This window comes from Caretta caretta, chromosome 2, assembly GCF_965140235.1.
Source record: "Caretta caretta isolate rCarCar2 chromosome 2, rCarCar1.hap1, whole genome shotgun sequence".
NCBI classification, from domain to species: domain Eukaryota; kingdom Metazoa; phylum Chordata; order Testudines; family Cheloniidae; genus Caretta; species Caretta caretta.
Window position 1 is genome coordinate 192,592,321 of NC_134207.1, and position 16,627 is coordinate 192,608,947.

A 16,627-nucleotide genomic window follows, 5' to 3' on the forward strand; every position below is an offset into this window, starting at 1 on the left:
AAGGTGAGGTGGTGGCCTTGGGGCAATAGGGGGTAGATGGGAGGGGCAGTGGGGTGAGAAGAGGGGGTGGGGGGAATTTGGGACATGCAGAGCTGCGGCAGCCAGAGAAAGAGGCGACTCTCCCCAGCTCCAGGGCTGCAGCTGCTGGGGAGAGACAGCCCTCCTTCCAAGTCCCAGATCAGGGGCTGCTGCAGTGGGGGAGAAAGGGAGAGACCCCCATCCTTCCTAACCCCAGCTCAGGGGCTGCCGTGGCTGGGGAGAAAGGGCACAGCCGTCGCATTAGAAAGGTAAGACTACTGATATTAAAATATGAGTTGTGTGCTTTTATTTGTAGAACAGAAAAACATTTTTTATATAGCACTTTTATGCAAAGCACTTTACAATAGTTAGATAAAGGTACAAATAACATTTGGAAAGATCATTAAGTGGTCTGCCAAGACCCTCAGCAATTTTCAATTGGTCCATGGGGAAAAATAGTTTGAGAACTGCTGACCTATAGGGCCCATTTCTGCCCTCATTTACATGTGTACAATTTCTATGACTTCAATAGAAGTTGCACCCTAAATGAGGGCAGAACTAGGCTCAACAGTTAGGAAACTAATTGGAAAAATAAGTATAAAACATCCACTTTAGAAATTTAAAGCTATGAAGCAGGAAGAAAGTAAAGAATTTGCAATGTGTAAATAAAACATATGATTCAATTTAAAAGGTTAAAATCAAATATTCAAATTTAGATATGTCTTCACCTTGTGAACAAATCACTTATTTCTTTTGCCACCAATTAAGTCTTCCTATGTTCTTGCTACTGCCAGTGCTACTACATGACAGGGTTAGAGCAGCTGCACCTCCACACCAGAGAAAGAGGGCAAAGGCATACAGGAAAAAGGAAGCAAATGATACTCTTCCCCAATCTGGAGATTTGTTTTCATTAGTCTCAAGCTCTAGGACCTGGCTCTAGTAAAAGAAAGGAGAGAGCAGCTCAGTCAATGGCTGTGAGGGCAGGGAAGGTGCCAGCCCAAAGAGGAGGTGAAGAGTAAAATATCAGGCAAGGCAAAGGAAAATCAACTCCTTTCTTCAATGGGAAAGTAAACAGGAGGCTCCTCTGAGTCAATAACTTGCAGGCTAAAAATCAGAATAGCTGAAGCAAAGGGAAGAAGCACAGGGGAGGGGTGGGGAAACCTTGACATTAAAGCATATAAGCTGAAGGAAAGTGATTGTAAAGGATCAGAAGCTCTGTTTTCAAGGCAGTGGAGGTTAGCTGGCCAGATTCTGCCTTCTACCAAGATCTGCTCAGTACAAGAAAGGAAGAGTGGCCACCAGGGAGCTTGCTACGACTTCTCAGCATGGCTCTGTCCCAGCATGCTTTGACTCAGCCCAAAGGTGAATTTCTATTGGCTAGGCATAGCGAGGAGCCTACAGTTAACTTGATGGCATTCCTCTGTCTATTTGGATGAAATACAATAACTTTTGAACTGGCATCTTCTAAGAAGGCAGCTTCAACCAAGTCTGTAATTACTTCTCTCTCAGACAGAAAGAAAAAAGAACAGTGAGGGGAGAAGAGGAAGTTGGGGGACAGGGCACGGGAGGGACACAGAGCTCCTGCCATGAGGATCAGGTTGCACTGAATCCCTGAAATAGAGGAGGATGGGAGAGGGGCACACAGAGTTTGTGAGAAGGAACAGATGAAAGCAAGGAGCCCCCAGGGTGTGCAGTGAGCTTGACCTACAGAAGCAACAAAGTGTGCAACCCCCTAGTTTATTTTGCAAGTAGTAGCAAAACAGGTGCAGCCATGTGTGTGTTACAGGAGTATGTAAACAAAGCATTTTCCCTGCATGTTCCAATCAGTAATTTTGGGCCAGAGTAATTTATAAATCCTGCAGCTAGAAAATTCAAACCTGGCTTTTATTAGACCAGTGATGGTCAAAAACGATATAAGTTTGAAGAAAAAGAGCTCTAGAGGTGGGACAGAGACAAGAAGTCAGGATTGAAATCTGAATTTCCCCCTTATTCATTTATACTTGTAGGAATATCAGGTTTACATAGGTCATCAACTAGTCTTTTTTTAATAGTCTTCAGCTCATTGAAATCATGAACAGTGTACTTCCTTTCTGAGACGCCAGCTATTTGCATGAGCTGCGAGTGATCAATATACCCAACTCCTATAGCATATATATGAACACCTTCCCTTCTCAGATCTTCTGCTGGATCAGCAACATCATCAGACGACTTCCCATCAGTGACTACCAGCAAAACTGGTTGGACATTTCTTGTTACTCTTCTGCTGCCGCCTGGTGCAAAGAATTCCTTCACCTTCCTAAGTGCAGCTCCAATTAAAGTGTGAGTTCCTGTCATCCGTTTAATATTCTGAATTTGAATGTTCAGTTCTGATTTGCTCTGAAAAGCACCCAGGCCAAATTCTTTTTTATACCTGTCACTGTACTGGGCAATGCCAATTTGAACATTGTGATCATAATCAATCTGATTTATTATATCTTTCAAGAAATTCTTCATCCTGGTGAAGTCATCTGGGTGTATAGAATTGGAACCATCAATCAAGAAAACAAGGTCTGCTTGAATTTCACACTCTCAAATGGAAAAAAGGAAAATTAGCTTATTATTTATATAGTGCTCCTAATGCGCTGGGCTCTTCGCAGACAAATAGACAGGCTCCCTGGCCTCAAAGAGTTTCAGTCTAAACAGAGACAAGATAAGACAAAACAAGTGCAGACAAACACAAAGGAAGTGGGGAAGGTGAGAGCAGGACAAGGCTTACAAATACAAGACTGTGTGATTGCTTTGGGGGCTCTGCACACATCTTGTTGATTCACTTTATGTATATTTTTATTGCATGGAAATAATCATAATCCTATTTGGTTTTTTTTAAAACTCACTTTGGGGAGAGAATGAGCATGAGGGAGTGCGGAGAGGAAGACTGAGGGGAAGAGAAGGAAAGTTCCGAAGGAAAAAGAGAAGAGAGATGGAGGCTGGCTGACATCCCACAGCCGGAGGAGTGTGGTAGTTGAAGAGAGATGGAAGGAGATTAGGACAAACAGCAAATCAGTTGTAAAGGCAGATCAGAGTTTGTATTTTAGAGGACAAAAATTCTGATAACATGATTGGGGGTGAGTGAAGGCACTCCCTAACAACAACCCGCCCCCCTGCCCCCTCGTTCCCTGCTCTGCTGCTGGAAGAACAAGAAAAGTTTCTGGAGCTGGAGCTTTACCACTCCAAAGCTCCTCCTGCTGTTTTTCTAAGTGGTCAGGGAGATGTGGCTGTGAGCCCATATTTCCAGGCATCTCCTGCTTGGATCCGGCATGGGATGGGGATTTCTGTTCCTCACTGGTGGGAGCAGAGCTCCATGGGGTGAGGTTTTTGAGACTGGAGCAACAGTGGGCTGTTACAGGCTCACACAGAACCTGTCGGGAGGAGCAGAGATTCAGGCAAAGGACATTGCTGAATACAGGAGAGCTTGGAGGAGTTTCCAGAAGCAGAAACCGAACAAGGTATTTGTAAAGGGACAGGCATACATAAAACAGGGCATGTGGGGCAATGCAGGGGCAGCCTAATTCTCACAACAGGGAAAGCAGTCTGTGCAACAACTGGATGCTAGTATGGAAGGGCCCCCCAAATAAGCCAGTGAACTGCAGACCTTACACATTCCAGCAGGTGTTCTGCTATTGTCCTCAGATAACAGAATGGATTAGAAGAACCTCAACTACTAGGCTTCAGGAGACCCAACCCTTTACTGGACTTTCCCCTTATGGCCAAGTTAACAATGGTCATTGTTGTAACTGACAAAAGCCTTGTCTACACTGGTGGCGGTGTGTAGGATATGTGTAGCTACACACCACGGTGAAAAGCAGGCTGCATCAACACTGTACTGGGTAACTACACCTCAGGAAAAAGGCTCAGGCAACAGGGAGCTGCCAGAGCCTTTCCTCACTGCCTGATGCTTGCTAGAGCCTTTCCTCGCAAGAGAGACACTATACTGCTAAAAATAGCATAGACAGTTGAGGCACGACTTGGGCACGTAAGAGAGATAGGATACATGCCTGAAGGTTCTGGCATGTCTTTTTTTTTTACCTAAGCAGAGCCTCTCTGTCTTGTGGTCTTTATACCTGGGGTAGAGGGGCATGTAGCATATGTACTTTGCACCCCACTGTCAGTGTAGATCTAACCTAAGGCATTGTAATGCATGAGCTTTCCTCCCAGCCGTAGTCAACTATTCATTCACACAGGTGTGCCTCCGAGTGCTTCCTGGGAGCCCTACAGGACCTAGCCCCTATGGTGCTTGCCTCTGAGGCGCAGTAAAGCTGTCACACTACTGACTATCTAAAGAAGTTTGGTGGACAGCAGCACTCCCGTAGCCCCAGGAGGAGAGGTTGATTACAGTCCACTCTGACCCAGGGCACCGGTCAAATAATACAAACAGCAATTTGTAAATATTCTTGTGACTAAATACATTCACACTGATGGTATCCATGGAATCATGTTATTCATCACTTGCAAATATTCCAACAGCTGCCAGACGAGTGAGAAAACTCTGGGAGTCACAGGAGTGCCATGAATTTAATCTGAATGCTCATCTGAAAATGTATACCAGAAATACATTGTTACTTGTTATTCTTTATTCACCTGTGGGGGAAAAAAAATTTACTCATCCAATCAGGGAGCAGAATCATGCTGTGACTTATGTTGGCTAGCTAACGGTGCAAATAATGAATAGAAAATAAGTGGACAGTTAGCAAAAAGCCCATAGGGTCACTGTAGCACAGGCCTGCTCACTGCCCCCTGGGCAACCCCTTGCAGCCAGAGATCATTCTGCAGCACCCTGACTCTGTTATCCACCTTCCATGGCCCTTTAGATCTCATAGTTCAGAAGTGGTTCCAAGAATCCCACCAAAGACATCCCATTTATTGAGTCCTCTGACACATACTGGCCGTGAAGGCCCCAAGCAGTTCAAGGTCTCTCTCCAGATTAACATGCAAAACACAAATTCACACAGTCTTCATCCCAGCTGGCCTTTACAGTCTCTCTCCTGCTTATTCAGGGTCTCTCCCAGGCCTCACTGCCTAGAGACCTTCCTCCAACTTCAACTTTTTTCCCTGTTGACTCAGGACCTTTACAGGCACCTTCTTGCTTCCCTCCCTGCAATCTGTAGACCTAATTGCAACTTTATCTCCCACCCCCTGAAGCTTCCTGCTCTTTTTATCCTGCCAGCTCCTGATTCAACCCAGGTGTGGTTCATCCTGCAATTAGGGCTGGCTTAGCCCCAGGCTATCCAGTACATGGGACCAGTCACCCTGTTCCTATGACAGAGGCTATTCAGTGAACATTTAGGAGTATGTGCCAGAAATCAGGATTTATTTGCAAACAGTTTCAAACACTAAAAAGGACCAAATGTGACAATTTATTTGCAATAAATCGTTCAACTAGCTGCACAGACCAGCAACCTAGAAAGTGCACCTAAAGTACTGAGTTTTAACAAGGGACAGAGAAGGGCATTAGGAAAAGTAGAAATTGTGGGGCCTGATTCTCCACTGACTTCCACATTATACACTCCAGTACATAAGCATAAAGTGGGCATAAAACACTGCTAAACTGGATTTCCTCACTAGTAGGAGTAGCATTTTACAGTATCTTTGCAAAGATGCAAGTGACTACTTTGGGGTGCAAAGATCTCTGTGATCCCTCCTATGGCCTGTGGGAGCATAGACAGGCAAATGAACATGAATCTGACTAGTTGGTCACTTAAATGTGTGTTCTTAATACAGCGCAGGGGTTTGGAAGTGTAGCAGGGGTGGGCAACCTGCAGCCTGACAGTTTGTTTGCATTGACTGTCTGCAGCTCCCAGTGACTGTGGTTCGCCGTTCCCGGCCATTGGGAGCTGCGGGAAGTCATAGGCCGCTGGGACGTGCTGGCCGCCGCTTCCTGCAGCTCCCATTGGCTGGGAACGGCAAACCGCGGCCACTGTGGGCAACCATGCCTGCGGACAGTCAATGTAAACACACAGTCTTGTGGCCCGCCAGCGGATTACCCTGAGAGGCTGCAGGTTGCCCACCACTGGACTAGAAGATGCCACTGTGCAGTTTGCATGGTGTAAGTTTCCTCATAATTGCCATTGCATTTTGATTGCCACTTGCTATAGTCCCCATCTGCTTGTTCTTGCCTATTTCCTCAGCAGAGCTCATCAACCAGGCCAAATCATGTGATGCGTTTGTGTTGTAGATAATTGCCTATCCCCACAACAACTAGTTTAATCAAACTGAAACCTGAACTCAGGCCTTTTAAAGTGAAAAGTTAGTACCCTAATTTTACCTTTATGAAAGTTCTGAACCTGCACAGACTAAGAATAATATCAACCATTTAAGCAATGAAAATCCTCAGTTGTAGCATCAAGTAAGGGTAAACTTTAAGAAACTTCCCTTTTTCCCTATAGGGTGGCTTTCTAAAGAGAAAAGAATACCATAAGGAAGCTAGATAAACAAATGAAGCCATACACATTGCTTTGAAATTTTAGAGATGTGTCTCCCCATCTTTGCCAATTTTTAAATAAAATGATGAGGAAAGTTTAAACTGTATAGAGTAGTAAAACAAACACTTACCTGGTTTTGAATCATCACATATTTTTTCTGATATTGCTATAGATGTGTTTTTGAGTCCTTCAAATGTATCCACATAGTAATATTTGTCTTTTGATCCAGTCATGGCCAAAAGCTCATCAAGTTTTGCTCCTTCTATCCCAACAGCATAGATAATAATTCCATTGTCTCTTAATCTCTTGGCTGTGTCACCGAGCTGTGCTTTATCATGCGACTCACCGTCTGTTATCACTATAAGAATCTGTGGAACTCCCTTGCTTTTGCGGCTGCCGTGCTCCTGAGCAAACAGAGCTTCCGAATAGTCAATTGCCTTGGCCGTATACGTTGAACCTCCTTTAGTTACGTCATTCTGGATAGCCTCAACAATCTCGGATTTTGCTGTGTACTTATTAAGGTAGAAAAACGTTTCCGGTTCATCAGAATATTTTACAGCTCCAAACTGAACTCTATCTGGAGCGACATCAGATTTCTTCACCAAGGCAATCATTAAGTCTTTCATGGCTTGGTATTGCAAGGGACTTATGCTCCCAGATCCATCTATCACAAACACAACATCTAATCTTTCTATCCTTTTGCATTCTGTAAAAGAACAAATGACAAAACAAAAACACCCAAACAGATAAGTACGTACGGACTCTTACTGAATCTCTCTTACTAGTCCCTTTGTATTCAAGCAAAGCTTGTGAATTTGGATCACTTTTTGGAGGCAGTAATACAACTGAACATCCTATGTTAGGCATGTTTTGGGAAAATCCATCAGTGCACAACAGAAGAGCCTAACCACTAATCCTAAAATAACTGATAGTTTCAACTTAATCTAAAATCCAGAGGGACAGGGGAAAGAAATGAATAGTAACGCGACCGAATAGGATCAGGCTAGATGATCGTAATGGCCTCTTCCGGCCTTAAAAATCTATGAATCTGTATTCTAATAGAATACAAGCACCAATTAAAAGCTTTTGTTTTCCCCAAAAACATATTTTAAGTTTTTCATTGTTGGAGTTAAGTCAAATTTCTGTGACCCTTGTTCTACAGAGTCATCATACACACAGTTTTATGTACTGTTTACTAATGGAAATGAGCCAAATTCTGCTGCCATTTGCATCTATGCAACCACACTGAAATGCATGGAGACCCACCAGGCATCAATGATAGCAGAATTTATTTTGTGCTTTGGATCTATTGCAATTTTTTTTCTTTGTGTAAGAAAGATGTTCAATTTGGAGACTGAAGCCCTGCCACCCCTGTACAGCCCCCAAGGCCCTGTGTTGCAGTGACCAAAAAGGGCTGAACAGGACTTTTGTGAAACCCATTAAAACAACTCCTAAACTAAAGATCAGCATTTATGACAAGGAGATGGGAAGTCAATACCTGATTAACAGTTTTGTAAGGAGGACATTGTAGTTCATAAACATGGAACAAAATATACACCTTTCAGGGCATAACACAGTGGCAGGTTTGGATCTGTTCTCACTTTACAACAGCAAAAATGTGTTTTGTGCAATTGGATAAGTGAGTGCAAAAAAGATCCAGATCTCAGTCCTGTAAGCCCCTGAGATGGAACATGCAATGTGCAAAGAGGAGGGAGATTCCTTGTGCTCTCCCCAGCCCCATTGCACACCCATGTATGGGGCCAGGCATAACCTGGCCCTGGGCTATTCCATTTTTCAGGTTCTTATGCACCAGCAAGCTGTGCAATGCCCCCCCAAAATTAGTAGCATGTGGTACTCACTACCATTTTCATCTATCTGTACACTGTTTTATGCCTCTTTTGCACCTATTTAAATGCTTCTGTCAACACATTTTCTTAAAAGCCTTGGCTATATTGGGTTTGAACCACCTCTGGAACCCAAACTGAAACTTGTAAATACGGTTCCAACAAAAATAGTTTCCGATGCTGTATTGCTGGCAACATGGAAAGGGGCCAGACTGTGTGTGTGTGTGTGTGTACCTATCTTCTAGGCCATTCATGGTTCCTGTGTAAATGAGTACAACTAAAGTCTGTCAGGGAAATACAACCTACAGGGCCCATTTCTGCCCTCATTTACATGTGTACAATTTCTGTGACTTCAATAGAAGTTGCTCCCTTGTAAATGAGGGCAGAACCAGGCCATTAGTGTAAACAAGAATCAGTCCCCAAGGATGTTTTACACTGCCAGAACACCACAAAGGAGCCTTAGTATAAGGGAGAATCAGATTCTTAGTCTTTTCTTACACACATTAGCACACATATTGTACTTTTAAAATATTATGAAATTTATATTATTTGTTTGAGAGAATATAGCATCTTTGAAAGCTAGTAGGACAGACCTCCTGGTACTGTGATCCAAATTCTACCTTCATTTTCTCGCATGCTTCTCATCCCTGTAGGCATCTCCAAGAGAAGATGGCATTGCAAAGAGAAAGCATGCCTGTTTATTTACTTTATTACAATTCTCAACTATTTGGACAGAGCAAAATTCCTACACAGAATAGATATGAGTTATTGAAAACTGCAGTACTTATTTACCCTCATGAGGCCTGCATATTCCAAAGATGATCTCATCTTCTATGTGCTTCAGAATATCAAACTTCTCGACGTAAAAAACCAGCTCACGCTTCCCACTAATCTCTTCCAGCTGATTTTTATTTGCATTAAACACCCCAATAGAATAGATAACAACACCTTGATCATGTAGGTCTCTTGCTGGACTTTTTACTTCATCCTGCGCTTCCCCATCTGTTATGAGGATAAGAATCTTTTTGACAGCTGGACGCGCACCTTTGGCAGGCTTGAAATAATCAGCCACAAATGTCAATGCGCTTCCTGTTAGTGTATTTTCCCCTATAAGAGACATTCTATCAATAGCACTGAAAATGTCACTTTTTGAAGAGTATCGGTCAAGCTGGAACTCTTCCTTGTTTGCGCCACTGAACTGGACAGCCCCAACCTGCACTCGGTCTGCGCTGATGTCAGATTTGTTCACCAGTTCTCTCATAAAGTTTTTCACTTTCAAAAAGTTCTCTGGTCCTATGCTTCCAGAACTGTCCACTAGAAACATGATGTCAGCTGTCGTTTCTTTGCAGGCTATAGAAGAAAACATTTATATTAGTATAACCCAGGCTTTACATTAAAAATAAGTAAATAGACTTAACTGGGGCAGGATGGTCTGGGATAGATGGGTGGGTGCTAAGATTTCTGGCTGTGCTGGGTAAATGGGGGAATAATGAGGTAGGTGAATGTATGGGTGGGTGCTGTCTGGAGAATAGCTGGGTCGGGGAGCCTGGGGCCCTCTCTCACATGCTGTTACTGCCCCTCCTCCGGTTGCTGCCATGAATTAGAATCTACTAAGGAGCAGCTAGAAGTGAGGCAGAGAGGTCACCCAAGTGTCACAGTAGCTTCCAGGAGAATCAACTGCAGAGCTGTCCCTGCAGCCTGACTGGGTGCATGAGGATCCGGATGGGCTGAGCACAGGTGTGACAGGGCTGTCACTTGTGTGAGTGCCACCCGAGTTGCATGACACTGGACAGCACTGCTATAAGTTTAGTAGGGTTGCTAAGGAGAGGTTTGCTAGGTACATGCATTTACTCACACAAGAGAGATATAGCTTGTGGTTTGTTGCCTGAGCCACTTCCATTTCCGAACAGAAAAAGATTCTGTGGTTCACAAATCAATAGAGGCCCAAAAGATTCAGGTGTTTACAGCTGTGTATAAGCATATGACACTAGCATTCTAATAATGTACCTGTTAATCACAAACACCAACTTGACATAGCTCACTGCTAGAGAATTTAGCTTGCATTTGTGTTCCTCTTACTCTTTGTGTGTGTGGTGGTGGTGGGGTTGAAGGCTATTGAGCATTACAGTCTTACAAAGACAATGATCTTAAATGTCATCTTGCCTGACTGCAGACTGATTGTACGGTTAGTGCTCTGTGGGCACCTGAACAATTCACGACACAGGTATTTACACTGGGACAATAGCAACACAACATGACAAGTTGGAAAACACATTACTTGATGTAGGACTACCCTCTTCAGTTGAAAAGCCATCTTGTTTGTTACAAAGCTGAGGGAGAAAAGGAGGAAGGAGAAGGAGTGCTTTGATGCTCTGATTGAAACCAAATAAAAATACCCTTGCTTTTTTAAAGCATATGATGAACATACACATAATGGATTTAAGAAAGAAAGAAAACTGCATTATTTATAATTGGCTTGTGGACAGCCATCTCAGTTCAAAGTATATTTATACATTTCAGTTATTCAGGCTGGAGTAATATGCTTATCATGTTTTGAATTTGAAATTGTTTGTTATATAAGAGGAGGCTCCATGTTCATTTAGCACTATGAGTTCAAAGGGCAAAATCAAAATTTTCCTTACCTTCTTCAGAACGGATAACTTGAACAATTTCATTTTTTATGTTTTTCAAAGAGTCAAACTCTTGCACAAAGAAAGTCCTGCTCTCTGACCCTGCAATCTCATGTAGCTGTCCTTCATTTGCATCTTTTACACCAATGGCATAAATATTAACCTTCTCATTCCTCAGGCTCTCAGCAGGCTCCTTCACACTGTCATGTGACTCCCCATCTGTTAGGACAATGAGGTGACAAGGCACCCTGCCAGCTCTCTGCTCCCTTGCCTTTTTAAACAGTGGCTGCATGAAAGTCAAAGCTTCTCCAATATAGGTATTCCCATCAATTTGCCTAATGTTGTCAATGGCCGTCTCTAAATCATTTGTTTTGTCGTATTCATTGAGTTCAAACTCCAGTCTTTTGACATGTGAGTACTGCACGGCTCCAAAGCGAACTTTATTCGGCCCTATGTTGAACATCTTAACCATTTCCTTCAAAAAATTTTTGATGTCTCCAAAGTCATTAGGATGAATGCTTGTTGAGCCATCAATGAGCACATAAATATCAGCTTCCTCTGTGACCACAGATCCTACACGGAAAAAGAAATTGTATACAGCATTAGTGCGAGAACAAAATGTAAAGAGAAACACTGAGAGAAGCACCAAAGCAGATAGACATGTAATTAGGGCCCAGAGTCAACCAGTATTTATACAATGACACAAACCCAGGTGGAGTTCCACAGCGGCAGAAAATCTGCCAGAGAGTGAGGTGATTATGGTGCAAAGTGGCCGTAACCTCAATGTAAAGTAACAATGTCTGAGAAATGCTGGTTATTTATCTTATGATACCTGGAGTTCTTCAAGTTATGTGATCCCTATCTGTACGCCACTCGAGGTGCGCATGCACTCCATGTGCCTAAGACCAGAAGATTTTTCAACAGCAGTGTCGCTGGGGCCGCATCAGTGCCCATCTCCTCCTTGTGCTCCAAGTCGAGGGCATAAGGGACCACATGGACTGACCACCTCCTCCAGTTCCATGAATAACCCAAGGAAGGGATCAGAAGCAGAGTGGAAGGAGGGTGGGCAGTGGAATACAGATCAGGACCACACATCGTGAAGAACACCAGTTACTGTAAGATAAGTAACCAGAATTTTTTCTTCAAATGATGGTCCCTATGTGTATTCAATTCAAGGTGACTCACAAGCAGTACTCAATGAGGAAGGTGCAGGGAACCCTGATGTGTTTGTCAGCGTGATCTTGCAATCTGAAAGGATACATATGCCGAATAGACTCTTTCAAGGGCATAATGCCTAGTAAAAGTGTGCATAGAGCTCCATGTTGCCACTCTACAGATCTCCAGAAGGGGAACTCCATGAAGCAAAGCCACTGATGTAACCTGTATGCCTTGTTTGGGAGGGGTCACCATCAACTCACAGCTTACAACACATGCAATGCCACAATTTAGCTCTCACTGTGCCTGGGATTTATACCAAAGACCCAGTTCTGCAGAACGTTACATGTAGAATCCCAGTGACCCCCAACAGAACTCGTGTGAGTAGGGTGCAGGAATGGATCCTCCTTGTGCACATGCTGAGTTATTAAATCCCAGGTACCTACTTGAAAATAACTAAATTACAAGTGTGAGCTTCATTTATACACTATCTGCATTTTCACCTCTGAATTTGGCCCTAATCTATGTAAGTCTGTCAAGGTTTACAAGAGCACTGATCTACACTTAATATGTAAATCTAATGTCCATCTCCATTATCCAAACACAGTTTCAGTCTATTATACAAAGTCTCATAAGGTATAGAGATCCTGACTCAAGAGTCTCAGGCTTCACAATTGGGAAAATTGGGGACTAAATATTGGTGTTTGTTTTTTTAAAAAATCACATAATACAACAGAATACAAAGGATACTGACATACCAGGTGTCTGAGTTACTGAAGTTTGACTCCCAATAAGGAAGAGAAACAAAGTCAGCAGCATCTTCATATTATGAATGAATGTTCCAAGCTTTCATTCTGGAAAAATAAAATAAAAATCCCATATATCAAATGTCAAAAGGACCCTGGAACATGATTGCATAATACACTAGTATAAGGAAACTTATAGGGTTGGGAAAGATGTAGTCCAATCCCAATATACTGTTATAAGAATCTAAAGCACTCCAGATAAAGAAACAGGAAAATGGTAAAGGGTTCATTGTCTTCTTCTTTATCCATGAAATCAGACATTAATTATTGTAATCTCACCTGTGTGGCACTCATGCCTCCAACCTTCACACTTCATACCTATTTAAAATGTTTCCAAGGTGATTTTGATGACATCATTTCCCCTTTGTACCCCTCCACTGGCTTCCCCTTAAACACCCTTGGGGCTGCCATCTGATGTGCCAAAACTACTTCTGCCCCTGCTTTCCTTGCCAGCTTGGGACTCCAGCACCCTGCCTTGCTGAGCCAGACATGCCAGTCTACTCCAACACAGACCCAGGGTCTGAACCATGTGCCCCAAAGCTGCAGACTTAACAGAAAGCAACTTAAGAAGTATCCCTGTCTTTAACACTCAGATGCCCAACTCCCAGTGGGATCCAAACCCCAAATAAATCTGTTTTACCCTGTTTTAAGCTTGTACAGGGTAACCTCATAAATAACACTGAGAGAGAGATATGCACAGCTGTTCCCCGCCCCCCGCCCCAGGTATTAATACATACTCTAGGTTAATTAATAAGTAAAAAGTGATTTTATTAAATACAGAAAGTGGGATTTAAGTGGTTCCAAGTAGTAACAAGCAGAACAAAGTGAATTACCAAGCAAAATAAAATAGAACACTCAAGTCTATGTCTAAGAAAACTGAATATAGACAAAAACCTCACCCAGTAAGCTTCCCTTTACAGACTAGTCTCCTTCTAGTCTGGGTCAGCAATCACTCACACCCCCTGTAGTTGCTGTCCTTTGTTCCAGTTTCTTTCAAGTATCCTTGGGGGTGGAGAGGCTCTCTTTTTAGCCAGCTGAAGACAAAATGGAGGAGGTCTCCCACGGGCTTAAATAGACTTTCTCTGGTGGGTGGTGACCCCCTCCTCTCTCCTATGCAAAGTTCAGCTCCAAGATGGAGTTTTGGAGTCCCATGGGCAAGTCACATGTCCATGCAGGACTCAGATTCTTACCAGCCAAGCCACATTCCTGGGAAAGCTCAGATGTGGATTGGCGTCTTCAAGTTCATTGTTGGTTTAAGTGGTTCTTGACTGGGCACTTAATTCATGCATTCTTTTCTCAAGAAGCTGACCAAATGCTTTACAAAGGCTACAAATCAAGCCAGTATACAGCCAATATTCATAACTTCGAATACAAAAATGATACATGCATACAAATAGGATTAATAGATTCAGTAGATCATAACCTTTACAGATATATGTTACCTGTCATAGGTAGCATAAAACATATTCCAGTTATGTCATATATATATTCATAAGCATATTCCATAAAGCCTTATGGGGGGCACAGTCACACCCTTCTCCACTGAATCAGCAGCCCCTTACCTTTCAAATCTAGTTTCTTATTATGGGCCTGACCCTCACCTTCGCTCTGCCAGTTACAACCTTGAGCATCCATTTATCTGCTTGTCTCAGAAGCACCTTCCTGCTTTTTCCCATGCCACCCCACATGCTGCAGAAGAACCTTCTGACAACATTCACAAGCCATCACGTTATTCTCACTGAGATTCCTCCTTGAAACCTACTTTTAAAAGATACAAGCCTACAAACCATTGCCACTTGGGACTGATTAGGCTGGCAGCCAGGTGTTACTGAGACCACACTGAGTTATGCAAATGTGCCTGGCTTAGGGGTGCCAGGCAGCTGGTTTTCTACTGGAACACCCGGTCAAAAGGGGACCCTGGCGGCTCTGGTCAGCGTAATAGCCCAGTCAGTGGTGCAGCAGGGCTAAGGCAGGCTCCCTGCCTGCCATGGCTCCGTGCAGTTCCTGGAAGTGGCCAGCATGCCCCCACGGTCGCTCGGCTCGGGGTGATCAGGGAAGCTCCTTGTGCTGCCCCCGCCTCGAGCGCCGACTCCGCAGCTCCCATTGGCCCTGGTTCTACTGTTAGTTTTTCCTTCTCTCACTGCCCTCCCATTTGTTAGTTTATTCTCCTGCCCCGTACTTTCTAACTGCTAGATTGTAACCTCTCTGGGGGCGGGACAGTGCCTAGTACAATGGGTCCCTAACCCTTGATGTGGGTCATTAGGAAATACTGCAGTGTTCTTCAACCAGTGGCCTGCCTGGGGCCCAGGTCTGGCCCCTGAGGGCCTTCCGTCTGAACCACTGGGCATCAGCTGTTCCACCCCGCTCCCTGCTGTGAGCTCTACTGTAAGGACTCCGCCAATACCTGGCTCCAGCTCTGCCCTGGACAGCGGGCTCCCAGCAGCTCCAGCCACTGCCCAGTCCCAGCTGCAGCATCCCCATGCTGACCTGCCTCCAAGTGCCCTGCCCGGGCCCAGCACCTGCTGGTTTGGAGGACACTGCAGCCTGGGAGGGAAAGGGGCCACCTAGCAGGGGAATGCAAGGACACTGCTGCTAGAAGCCCGGGGCGCGCTTGAGCCGAATCGTGGAGCTGCCCTTAGAGCAGAGCCACCAGTGAGGAGCAGGAAGGAACAGCTGGTGTCCAGTGGACCAAACAAAAAGCCTTCATTCATGGTTCTGGCCCCTTTCCCTCCCCAGCTCCAGAGCATCCTCTGAGCCGGCAAGTGCCAAGCCCTAGCATGGCAGACTGGGGGCGCTAAGAGATGGCTCAGCAAGGCACACTGCACCCAGGGCTTAGCAGGAAAGCATGGGGGTCGAAGAGCCCAGGAGCACAGGGTAGACCCAGAGTCAGCAATGAATCATGGGGCCAACCTTACAGCAGAGCCCCCAGCTGGGAGCAGGAGCTGAGCACAGGCAGGAGGAGGCAGGGACAAGACAGGCTCTGGGGCGGGGGGTTCATATCCTACTTCCCTGGGCCTCTACTGCTCCCATTTTCCTCCCAGCTCCCCTCAATCAAGGAGTACTAAGTAGGCTCCTGTCTCCTGCAGCTACTCCCTGTCTCTCTCCCCCATCATAAAGAAATCAGTAATTGCTGTATTTTTACTAGAAAGCAAACCCTGAAGAGCCTTTTGGCTCTAGAGAGAATCTGCTGGCCTGCCAAGATTTGGACATTGCCTTATAATGTAATTGAATACTACTGCAACACTAAAGATCACTACAAATTATGACTATTATTGCACATGAGGCTCTCTGCAATGATGAAAGGCAGTTTAAAATGCTACCACTGTTCCTTCCAACTACATGTTTCTCTGCATTTCAAGTTTAATATAAAGAAACTCCTAAGAGTTCATGTTTTACAGGTGTTTTTATGTGCCCCTTGTGTATAGCTATTAAAACATAATATTTAAATAAATAAAATACAGCTTAAACGAGAATAGAGATTTATAGTGGTAGCTGTACAATGAAATGGCTCTCTGCATTCCATTGTGACACGAGACCTAGATGTACTTTGCTGAGGGATGTTAGGCCCGAGAGCCCTGAGAGCCTCTTATGCTTTTTACAGACGCTCAATAAACCCTTCCATTTTACACTGGCTGAGTCGCTGCAGTCTAGAGATCGGGGTTGCATTATCCCCTCTGGATGTGGTGGCCCTGGGGGTCCAGGTTGAGTGGACTTCC

At 44.3% G+C, this 16,627-nt stretch overlaps 1 protein-coding gene across 1 annotated transcript; it reads right to left on the reverse strand.

Moving 5' to 3' along the window:
- Positions 1-984: 984 nt before the first annotated feature.
- On the reverse strand, positions 985-12,952 carry LOC125631686 (collagen alpha-6(VI) chain-like). Its single transcript, XM_048838741.2, has 5 exons — positions 12,864-12,952; positions 10,963-11,523; positions 9,113-9,670; positions 6,607-7,182; positions 985-2,585 (listed from the first exon to the last, which is right to left on the reverse strand). The coding sequence occupies exons 1-5, from the start codon at positions 12,928-12,930 to the stop codon at positions 2,005-2,007; spliced, it is 2,343 nt and encodes a 780-aa protein (XP_048694698.2). The 5' UTR covers positions 12,931-12,952; the 3' UTR covers positions 985-2,004.
- Between the last annotated feature and the right edge of the window lie 3,675 nt (positions 12,953-16,627).